General features: G+C 33.3%; 1 protein-coding gene across 1 annotated transcript in view; it reads left to right on the top strand.

Moving 5' to 3' along the window:
- The window catches only part of LOC128984447 (uncharacterized), a 92,782-nt gene extending 87,501 nt beyond the window's left edge, over positions 1–5,281 (top strand). The window contains exon 5 of the mRNA XM_054403767.1: positions 4,888–5,281. Coding sequence (XP_054259742.1) covers positions 4,888–4,988 — 101 coding nt within the window. The 3' untranslated portion in view covers positions 4,989–5,281. The remainder of the gene's footprint in view (positions 1–4,887) is intronic.
- The last annotated feature ends 7,638 nt before the right edge of the window (positions 5,282–12,919 follow it).

Here is a 12,919-nt window from a genome sequence, read left to right as displayed (position 1 = left end):
AAAATCGGATCATTTTTGCTCGAGTTATCGCGCTTACGGACACACACACATATATATATGAATTTGAACGGATGGTGTTTTTGGTCTCTAGGGACCTCAAAACGAAAAAAAAATCGGTCTCGCGTCCAGGTCTTACCATGAGTACTACGGTAATAGCTTATTCCATATATGGGAAATTCGCTAAAAAACTAAACCGCTGCCACCATGTCAAATAATTAAGTATTATAACGTATTTACAACTTTTATTTTAGGAATAAATGTTACAAACTGAATTAATTGTAAATACAAAACGACAACAATCTCCAGACTATCTTAATAATTACAAAAGCAATAATAAAGAATAACAAACAAATGACAGGATAAACCCATACCACCCTGTAAAAACTACACCAATCTACCTCTTCATTTTTTCCCAGTTTTAAACAGTTTTGCCAAAATCTTTAACGAGGTGGGTTGTGATGTAAAAGGTCCATCCGCCGCAACATTACCAAATCGAGCTTTGATCCAGTCAAAGATTTGCCGACTTTTGCACTGAGTATTTTTCTGTTTCTGAACCGAAACTCCTTAGTTTTGTTTGGTGTCAGTTTATTATTTCTTCTCACCCCCCGCACTCTGTCTCTCCTTGTAAGACTTTGTGATTTGAAAAAGAAAGTCCTTAACATTATCTCTGCTAAACGCGGCAACGTCCCAAAAGTGTTTTCTCACATATAACGCAAGCTAAATTATTTCCATTACATCACTAACATCACCAAATAAATTAGCAAGTTCAAATGTAAACTGAAAACAGCTTTCTTACTATAAAACAATATGTGAACGTATTGTTGTATTTGAATAAACAATCCGCCAAAATATTGGCCAACAATTAATATCATGTGGGTATTCCGCTGACATTAAAACAGAATGAGTATGGATCATGAATGAAAACAATATTACGTAATTGGCTCGAATATAAATAAACAATCTTAACTACAGGTGCTGCAAAAATGACGTAATTACCCTTAATAAAAATAGACAATCTAAACATATGATCATGATGCTGCTGTTAATATTTTTATTCTCAAATGATATTTTTATTTTAGTAATAATAAACTTTGTTTATTTTTGAGCTAGTGACGTAATTTTGACGTTTATTATAACAGCCGTTTTATCCACTATTTCGATGATATTGCGTTAAATTTATGAACATTTTTCATAGTTTTCCGACTTTTTTGTTCACTTTATCACTTCACTAACCACTTCACTTCACTTTCACTTTCACTTGTTCACTTTTTGTTTATTTATTTCACTTTACCGGGGACAATGACAATCATTTTTAAATTTATACGTTATTTAGCATAATAACAGTGGGGAAAAGTAATATTTTACGCAAATAAATATTTATTCATCAACATCATCAAGATGTCATCATTCATCAAGACCGGATTCAGATGCATTTACGAATCATGTACGATGTGATATTTTACATTATTGTACATGTACGAATGATGTTTTAGAATCGTTGATGTTTGTGAAGTTAATTTTAAGAAAAAGATTACATTCAGTTTCTCTTTATCTATTTAATGGGTGCCATCAAAGATCTAAGTGTTTAGTTGGTTCTCGCATATATATTGTGTTGCTTGTTTCATTTGGTACTTAAGGGGACTATGAATGCCCCTTCCTTGTTTGTTTTATACTTGCCGTTTTATCCACCTTTTCGATGATTGTAGGTTAAATGTATAAACATTTAATAGTTATTGACAGTTTTCATGTTTATTTCACTTTTCCTGGGACAATTATTAGTCCAGTGCAGTTAGACAAAACATGGCCTTGACCCGGACAAAATTGATAACAGGCTGAAAATTGGTGGAAACGTTCACAACAATGTCCTGAGTGGCCCACACAAAGTCCCAAGAAATCCCAGTTGGGGAACGGCCGCCATCTTGAAAAAACTGCCGCCATCTTGGAAATTTAGATTATTTGCTGTATCTTTTGACGTAATTGTCTGAAAGGCCTTATTTATGTCTCAAATTAAATGTTTTAGACTCATGGATAAGGGTAATATATGATTAAAGAGTTTAATATGTTCTAAGCATACATTTTATTTATATTTAAAAAATCTATAATAATGATATAAGTAATTTACAAAATATTTACAAAAACTAAGCTTTATCTCTTTTTGGCGAATTTCTCATGTAGGGAATGTATGAGTGTGATATATGATTAAAGAGTTTAATACATTCTAAGCATACATTTTATTTATATTATCTAAAAAATAATATCTATAATAATGATATAAATTTATAAAATAGGCTATTTACAAAATGAAGCTTTTTCTCTTTTGTTCTTAATGGACTTGGTAAAGCTATGAACCATTTGGACATTTCTTGCAACCCAGTATTCTTAGTTTCGGAATTGGTTAAATATAATGCTGTAATTTGTTCGTTCCGATCTGAAAAATAGAATAATCTATAAATTGTTGCTCTAATTTTTTACCATTATATTTTAATATTGCATTGAAAATTATAATGCAACTACCTGCTGTTAAATGTTATTGTTTGTGATGTCCGCTTCGTTGCAACTAGCACGGTTGGCACATCCGTGACCAGTGCAGTATTCATGCATCGTGGTGCAATTAAGACGATGATGGTCGTTGTACACAAGTAGCATCCATGAATCCATTCCAACCTGGACTTAGTTTGTCATTTAGTTGGTAGTTAACGAGCCATATGGTGTCAGTAAGACAAGCATCTACAACTATTTTTGGTTCAGGAAGGGCTGTACTGACATCTTCTCACACTATTAAAGATGTCCCAGGCTTAGGTGGACGTTGGTAAGGTGTCACTGGCTAAAAAGAAGTACACATTCTGCTTTTGGGATTGTAGATCGTGGCACAGGAGCACTTGCATTGACACATTTTGCTGGTGTTATGCACTGAATGTTTCCCATGGCGTGAAAAGTTCCATTCCCATCTTGTAATCCATGTTTTAATGTTGTAATCCACGTTGTCGAAGGCAAACTGAACGTAAGCGCCGTCATCTATTGAAGGTGAGATGTCATCAGCTATCGAAGTCTCAAAATTGACGACCTTCTTCCTTCTTGTATGTCAAATAAACTCGTGGCTGCGATGGAATGTCTAACAGCAACTTCGAGCCATACCGTCTGTAAAGGAGGTCGAGCAGCAGGGGCGATATGAAAGATCGTGGTAGAGCTCCAGCAATAATTGCTTGAGCGATATTAGTTGCCTTCCTCTTTAAAGCGTTATCATCTTTAAATGGATATTATATTTTTTATATTTAACCAAATCCAAAGACTAAGCATTGTGGGTTGCAAAAAAATTCAATAGGGTTAATGGCTTTAACAAGACCATTAAAATACCCCCGCCACAGCAAACCTGCATACTAAGCGTATTTCCATTTGCATGATTGGATTTACATTTAAATGTATCGTTGAAAATATCATATTTATACATTATTTAAATAGCGTAAGTTTAACGAGTACCTAGGTTTGCTGCAACAGGGAGGGTAAAAAGGGGTTTTTTGTTCAAATTAATAGTTCAGTATGAAATAAACGGATTTTATAAATTTCATCAAAATATGCTCATAAAAAATCAAAATGCAACAGTTAACTTATTCTCCATAAGAATAGCATAGGAATTTAAAATTTTTTGAATTTTCTCCGTAAACATTAGGCACATAGTACCACTTCAAAGTACTAAATAATTAAGCTCTACAAAATATTTTGGAAAGAAATTGCTAATTGATGGTGTTAGGGTCAAAAATGAGAAAACACCCGTTCCCGTTGTCCGATCATATGCTGATTCGCGAACTCGTTCAAATAAATTTAGGTTTACACGTTTATACCAAATTCCATCAAAATCCGATCATTTTTGCTCGAGTTATCGTGCTAACAGACACATACATAAATATAATGAATTTGAACGGGTGGTGCTTTTGGCCTATAGGGACGTCAAAACGAAAAAGTAAATCGGTCCCGGGTCAAGGTCTTACCATGAGTACTACGGTTATAGCTTATAATAGCTTCCCTACATGGGAAATTTGCTAAAAAGAGATAAAGCTTAGTTTTTGTAAATATTTTGTAAATTACTTATATCATTATTATAGATTTTTAAAATATAAATAAAATGTATGCTTAGAACATATTAAACTCTTTAATTATATATTACCCTTATCCATGAGTCCAAAACATTTAATTTGAGACATAAATAAGGCATTTCGGACAATTAATTCAAAAGATACAGTAACAAATCTAAATTTCCAAGATGGCGGCCGTTCCCCAACTCGGATTTCTTGGGACTTTGAGTGGGCCACTCAGGACATTGTTTTGAACATTTCCACAAATTTTCAGCGTGTTATCAATTTTGTCCGGGTCAAAACCTAATTGCACTGGACTATATATTCATTTTTTCAATATCTTATTTCAATACTCCTTGACTCACACTTGAAGCACTTCAAAGATTCGCACAATGGTTTAGAAAGTAAGTGTAAGTCAACAATAACATTTACACTCCATTTATTGTTATATTAACTATATTTTAATGTCCAAGTTTCCCAATTTACTTTTAGAGGTACTGAATCCTGTAAAAAAAAACTCAAATTGTTTATTATCCAAAGTTAAGTCCTAGTCTGGGAAACCGAACCTTACCTGTTAACAAATAAGCTGCAACAGTGATGCCTATATAATAGTATTGTTTGTTAACTGACCATCCACAGACACAATTGTGCTGTTTTGATAATTTGAAACGAGTAATTCACGACCAAAAAATTATTGCACTGCATTGCATTGCATTGAAATATTTGCTTACAGTTACAGCTTGAGAGTCCACGAGGCTGATAAAAAGACTAAATACGTTGACATTATAGTTCATAGTAAAGTTATATATCTTTCCAGACTCGCCGTCTGCCTTCACACCAAGGCTCGGCCGAGAGTCCAACGAAGACTTCTCCGAAGACTACGACAGTAACAAGCATCTCCATGCAGAGCGAGTGTAGGCAGAGTAGTGTACGGCGCTGGCTACAACCCCTCTGTAAATCATTTGAAAATACACGCTTACATCAATGTTCATAATTTTTTAACAAGTCTCATTTATTTACCAATTATCTTATTTTTTTAGCATTGAGATGTTTTCAGTCTTAGGACGATCCAACAAGTGTTGTGTGTATTTCTTGTAAAAAATGTCGACCAGTTTCCTAAGCAGAGGGGTACTTTAACTTGTACATACAAGCCTATGTTTAGTTACAAAATATCATGCTGTAGATTCAAATAAAGCTATTTTGTTTCAAGAGTACTTCAGGATTTAACAACCATCAGATCCATTCCCGCAACCCCAACCTTTGTCTTCATTTGTTATATGATTCGTTGATAAACAGCCTTGTGATAACGTTTATCCTGTCAAGTGATTTAACCCAATGAAATTCGATTATTTATATTCAAAATAATACTACATTTTTTATCAGAGTATTTTAATGCTGGAAACCCTAAACAAAATTTGTCCTTTGCATTTTGTATAAACCCGTGCATTTCTAAGCTGAAAATGACGTTTTATTGTTTGTTTTTTTACTAAGTATAGGTTTAACAGGCTGAATATTAAAAGAGTCAGTTGTTAAAAATATTAAGACAGACAAGACTTTAAAAAGACAAAAATTAGTAGACTTGACAAAAAAGATGTGTATTTAAATTGGATAATGTTTACAAAATCATAATAATACATTTTTTATGTTAGTTCAATTAAATAAGAAAGAAGGCAGGCATGGATTATTACACCGCCCTTTATTTGTCAAGATCTGTGTAATATACCTGATGAGACTGCTCGTAAAACTCTCAAATGAAAAAAACCGTATCCTTTAGAAATCCGTCATTGCTTGTGTTGTGCAGACAAGTCATTCTCGATGGAAAGCACTGCATTGTGCAGCTATTTGCCCCATTTAAGAGACTCTATTCCAGAACCACAAAACAATTCATCTGCCAGAAAGACAAGATTTATAGTACATACAATATCGCTACTATGCCTGGTTGGATACTGGTTACTTGTGCCTATTACCCTTGAGATGAAAATGAATTATAAGTAAGAAGTTTTTAGGGAGCTTTTGAATGATGATGAGAAGCGCATAGGGCAGTTATAAACACACAGTTAATTTTGACATGATCATAAATACATTTATTTATTTGTTGCTTGTAGCCTTGTGCCATTTATTAATCCTTTTCAGTATTTTAATTTTTCATTAATAAAACTACTGCTCCGGATTTTACAATGATCTTGTGTTTAGGTAGCCCACTTACTTCATCAATGTTTAGGAACTCTGTATGATATTCTAGGTCATCGTTGGTGTTATCACTCAGTATAGTATCGATACTGTCATATGTCTTCAGATCTCCGGGCAGTTTGGATAATACCTCGTTATAGATGAGGTCGCAGTCACTATTTTTGATGGCTAATATCCCTTTTCCTATATCTTCATTCTGTATCAAAATATATTGGTGAACCAACTCCAAGCAGTTTATTAGGCAAAATTGGCATATCATCATGTGATGAGCCATTTCCAACCTGACACAGAAACCGTGCGAACTCTCCCTCTCCTTCTTTCAAACGCATATTCTTTTCCAATCTCAGTTTTCTTATTTTAGGCCACAATGTGTTGTATTATAGACAATTGTCTATCATACCTTTGCGTCCTGCATGTGGATAAACAGGTAACGATTGCCGAAAATCTCCTGAATTTTTGATGATTAAATCGATAATCACTTTTTTATCCCCGTTTGCCTTAGCGTATAATTCTTCGAACTCGATACGTTTATTATGGCCATCTTCTGGGTTTATTACTCTATTCATGCGATTTGGAACGGGTAAACCAAGGTCTCGGCAACATGTGTTGTGAGTGAGTAGAATGTCTTCATCTTGAATGAGCGTTCGATTATATGCCTCTTCTTCCGTCAGACCTTGATGTTGGAAGTCGTCTATCATGAACTCATTCCAAAGATTAGCACTCTCAATTGGTACATTTATTCCGAGTAGCCATCCAAACAGATTTCGTGTTTCATTTGGAGTTGCATGGAGAACAGCTTCTTGAAGATTGTCTCTACTCAGTTGTGAGCTTTCAGCTATACCTCTTGCAATTGTTGCTTCCCGATATGTTTCATAAACAGTTCCATTGAAAGTGCGAATGTCTTGGAAGCTTTGAGCACCTTTTTTTTTTAAAGCAGCAAACATAAATGGAAAAGTTCAATATTAATGTCCCCATTTAAAGTTTTCTCTAATTCTTACCGTTTCCGATATCCCAATGGTGGCCTCCTTGAGTTGATCACCCTGTATATATGTTCAATAACATTGTACAACACCATTAACATTTAAAATCCACATCTATTCACATGTATTTTCTCAAAATCGAGCGAGGTTTGCACGTGAACTCGGGCGCGCTCCTGGCCGCGGACACTGCCCCAAGAGCCAAGTTCGCGGTCACGAGACTGGGGAATCCCCAGGTGGTGACGTCACCGGGTACGAGTATATACAGGGTGATTGATATAAGTGTGCCAGCCGTTTTATTCGAAATCCATAAGAGATATCAAAAAAAGTTAAATTGTAAGTGCCTTGGACTTTTTATTTAAAAAATTGTAGTAAAGCCGAAAAAATTATTTTAGCCGCCATTTTTCCAATATGGCCCCAAACTTTTATTTTTCTTATGGAACACTCTGTATTTTATGATGTATTCTGGTAGAAAATGTAATTTTAAGACGATTTTATTCTTGTGATCTTTTTCATAAATCTAACTGTTTCAAAGATAATAATGGTTTAATTTGTGAAATTTTGAATGGTTTTCGAATAAAACAGCTGGCATGCTTGCTTAGGGCTTTATCGAAACTTTTTCTCATGCAGAAAATTTCAAAACTTTAACCATTATTATCTTTGAAGGTTTATGAAAAAAATCACAAGAATAAAATCGTCTTAAAATTACGTTTTATACCAGAACACATCATTAAATACAGGGTGTTCCATAAGAAAAATCAAAGTTGGCGGCCATATTGGAAAAATGGCGGCTAAAATATTTTTTTCACTTTACTACAATTTTTTAAATAAAAAATCCAAGGCACTTACCATTTAACTTTTTTTGATTTCTCTTATGAATTTGAATAAAACGGCTGGCGCACTTATATCAATCACCCTGTATATAGAAGTGACATTCGGGTGATATTTCATTCTGGAGCATGAGGCCCACCTGTCAACACTGCTCTGCGTCGCTCTCTAAGAGGAGCCACTTGATCCGCCATTAACAGTTAATACATCAAATGAAGGTGAAACTGTGCAAGGCTTGTGATTTAATCTGTGATAATAATGTGGCTCTAAAATCGCATATATTACAAAGTCATAAGAATTGTAATTTTTGTAAGAAAAATGTTGTTGGTCATTTTAAAAGACACGTCAATTCTTGTAATAATTGTCCATATACCATGATTGTATTTGTTAGCGAATCGATTAGAACTGAACTTAAAAATAGTCTTCAGTCTTGTCCTCTGCCAATAAAATGGACTTAAGTAAGGAGAATTAAATTTATAAAATATTCAATGGATCAAAATGGACAATTAGTCAATGGAAAAGAATGTATTGCAGATTTTAGAAGCCTTACTACCTTAACTATTGAGAAGAGAGATTTAAAGCCTCAAATTGACAATGCTCTTTTAAAGATTGACGCATCTATACACAAATATCAAGCCCAAGGCAGTGGATGGATATATGACCATACTAAATATTGGCAGCTGCATGTTTACAAGTATAAGCCCTTAACTCCAAAGTCATATATTCCCACACCAGAAAGTATTAAATTGACAAAGGCAGTTCTAAATATAAAAAATTTAGACAATAAATGTTTCCTTTGGTCGGTATTAGCAGCTTTATATCCAAGGAACTCTAAAGAACATGCTTATAGAGTCTCTAATTGTTTACTACATGAAAGTCAATTGAGTATGACAAATATAAAGTATCCTGTGAAAATATCTGATATAGATAAATTTGAAAAACAAAATAATATAAGTGTTAATGTATTTGGAGTTGAAGATCAGAAATGTATATATCCATTAAGAACAACCAAACTAAATAGAAATACTCACATAGATTTATTATTATTACAAGAAGGTCGTAAATCACATTACTGTTTAATTCGTGATTTTAAAATGTTTATGTTCCACTCTACAAAACACGACCATAAGAAGCATTTTTGCAAGTTGTGTTTACAACATTTTTACACTAATGATAAATTAGAAGGTCATAAAACATATTGTAAAAACTTTGATGCCCAACGAGTGGAAATGTCTAAACAAGATACACTACAATTTAAAAATCATAAATATCAACTAAAAGCTCCATTTGTAATTTATGCAGATTTGAAATGTTTCATAAACTCTAACAACCATACTCCATCTGGATTTGCATTCGTTGTAGTAAAAGATTCTACAATTATTTCTGAAGAGTTATACAGTGGTGCAAATGTCACAGATGTGTTTTTCAAAAGGTTATTTGAGACTTATGACTTCATTAAACGTCAAATGTCGATATATATTCCTCTTGTAATGACTGCAGAGCAAGAGGCATCTTTCCAAAACTCAACGAATTGTCACATTTGTGAAAAGCCCCTATATTCTGATAGGGTGAGAGATCATTGTCATTCAAATGGCCACTACCGTAAAGCTGCCCACAATGATTGTAATTTAATATATAAAGTAACAAAGAAAATCCCACTATTCTTCCATAACTTAAAAAATTACGATGGTCATTTAATAATGCAACACTTGGGAAAGTTTAATCGTAAATTAAATTGCATAGCCAAGGATATGGAAAAGGTCATTTCATTTTCTGTTGATGATTTAGTATTTTTAGATTCCTACAACTTTCTGTTCCTTCCTTATACAAATTAGCTTCTAATTTAAACACATTTAGATTCATAGACAATCCACTACTACAACGTAAAGGTGTATTTCCCTATGAATATATGACGGGACCAGATAAGTTTGCAGAGTCTCTACCCCTAAAAGAAACATTTTACAGTACTCTAACTAAAGAACATATCTCTCCAAATGAATATGAACATGCTAAAAATGTCTGGACCCATTTTAATATAAAGAATTTACAAGAATATCATGATTTATATCTTAAAACAGATGTATTGCTACTGGCTGACGTCTTTGAGGCATTTAGAGACCTGTGTTTAAAGGATTACAAACTTGACCCCATACATATGTATTCACTCCCTGGACTAACATGAGAGGCCTGTCTTAGAATGACTGGTATAAAATTATAATTATTTCAAGATATTGACATGCATTTGTTCATAGAAAGTGCAATCAGAGGAGGAGTCAGTATGATTTCCACACGTTATGCTAAAGCTAACAATAGATATACGGGCGAACACTATGACCCCAATCAAGAGAGTATGTATTTAATATATTTAGACTGTAATTCACTATACTCCACAGCAATGTGCGAGCCACTACCTGTGGATGAATTTCGTTGGACGAATGAGATAGACTACAAAATATACAAAAATAATCAAAATGATGAGTTTGGATACATTTTAGAAGTCGATTTAAAATATGATAAAAGTTTCATGATTTACATAATGACTATCCATTAGCACCAGAGAAAATGAATGGAAAATGAATACCAAATTGAAATGACAAAACTAAATATATTTTAAATTATAAAGCATTACAAAAATATGAGGAATTGGGTTTGGTTGCCACAAAATACCACAGAATTTTAAAATTTAGACAATCTAAATGGCTTGCGCCCTATATTGATTTTAATATTGAAAAACGAAAATGGGCTAAAAATGATTTCGAAAAAGACTTTTACAAATTGTTAAATAATAGTCTCTTTGGTCGAACAATTATGAATCAACGCAAGTTTCGTGACATATATCTCAAAGATGAGTCACTATTAACAAAATATGTCACTAATCCAAGGTTTGACTGTAGCAAAAAGTTCGAGAACAATTTACATGCTATACATTTAAATAAATTAGTTGTAAACTTTAATAAACCAATATATTTAGACATGACCATTTTGGATATCAGTAAAGTAATAATGTATGATTTTCACTATAATTATAAGTAAAAATCTAAGGACAAAAGATTTCTAATGACAGATACAGATTTTTTAATGTATTCTATAGTTACAGAGGACTTTTATAAGGAAATAGAATGTGACTTGCACTATTTTGATACCTCTGGATATAGTAAAGACCATTTCTTATACTCTGATAAAAATAAAAAAGTCACATAAATTTAAAATAGTACATACTAAGGAAAATATACCAAAGAAGTTGGGTCTATTTCCTACCAATATTCGATGTGTTATTTGTGGTCCAAGTGGAAGTGGGAAGACGGTTGTAATTTTCAATTTAATTGTAAGAAAGGAAGGATTAAAATTTACAAACTTATATTTAATATCCAAATCTTTAGAACAAGAAAAATATAAAAAAAATAATTGAAATAGTTAGTTTGTGTGACGAAGTGAAATTACACACGTTTATTGACTGTGAAATCACACCAAATGATGTAAAATCACAGTCAGTTGATGTATTTGATGACATAAATAGTTCAAACATTACACAATTTTTCTCAATGGGTCGACATAAAAATATTAACTGTTTTTACTTGTGTCAATCTTACAGCAAAGTACACAAGCATTTACGTGATAATGTAAATTTCCTAATATTCACTACCAGGTGTCACACTCCTCTACAAGTTTTATACAGTGTGACAATTAAGTTTTAGGACTACTTAATAATTTAAAATGAAAAGAGATAACACAACCAAATGTGGCACGTCATTACTGGTAATATTAAGCTACTTTTCTGTGTATATGGTGGTCGAATGTCACGTATAGGGAACGGCCCATAGGGAGTATGTTGAAAACCTCAAAGGTAAGCAAATGATGATATATGCATCAAATTAAAGGTATTTTTGAACCAAAAGCAATACCTGAAACCAAACCTCAAATAGATAATTGAGTCAAATAACGGCAGCCATTTAAAGATTTCTTGAATCTGCCATTTTGAATCTTTAAACAGCTGCCAGTTTTACTCAGCTGTTCTTTTGGGCTCAAATTTGGGGCATTGTATCCTAAAATTAAAGACCCTTAATTTGACATGCATATCAAGCTATGCTTAGATACCTTTAAAGGTTTTCATCTTACTCCCTATAGGCCGTCCCCCATAGGTGGCATCCAATCACAATGTACACAAGAAAGAAGCTTACTATTACCAGTAATGATATTCCGAATTTGGTTGAGAGATCTTTTTTAGTTTTAAAGTTGTAAAGCCGTTCTAAGACTTATTGCCATTCTGTAACTAAGGACTCATAAAAAAAACATATAAAATAATTCCAAAGCTTTAGCCATATAGCTTTAGTTCATATATAGGCCTAAGTCTTGTCAGCAAGCAGGGAGGTGCAAGGGAGTTGGATGACCATTTGAACTAATTGTAACTAGTAACTTAACCCTAGAAAGGTATTATGAGGTTAAAGGTATCAATACATAAATTTGACTTAGGCTAAATAGGAATTGCATAACTCACAGTTAACTTAAGATATCGTCATAAGTTAGTGTAATGCTAAGGCTAAGTTTTCAATACAACAATTTTACAACATGCCAACAATTTACTATACCAACACAAAGGGTATTGACACGTAAGTTTGACGTATGCGTTCCAAGAAATCAACCAGCAAGGACATAAAGAAACACACTACGACCCAACCAAGGCAACTACTGTAAGTAGTCTTGGTTGAGGGGGTTGGGGGTGGGACACTAAAGATAACTTGAACTAAGTCAAACTTAAGACGATGCCCATCTTGGGTTAAATTAGTCCTTAGACTCCATGTCATCAAGAAGGGTAGAGTACAGTCTAGTTCCAAGACTGCAAAACGGAATTAAGTA

Source organism: Macrosteles quadrilineatus, unplaced genomic scaffold (assembly GCF_028750875.1).
Source record: "Macrosteles quadrilineatus isolate MER2022 unplaced genomic scaffold, UCM_ALF_1.0 Scaffold_2__2_contigs__length_208266976, whole genome shotgun sequence".
Lineage (NCBI taxonomy): Eukaryota > Metazoa > Arthropoda > Insecta > Hemiptera > Cicadellidae > Macrosteles > Macrosteles quadrilineatus.
This window is presented reverse-complemented; position numbering and strand designations above follow the sequence as displayed.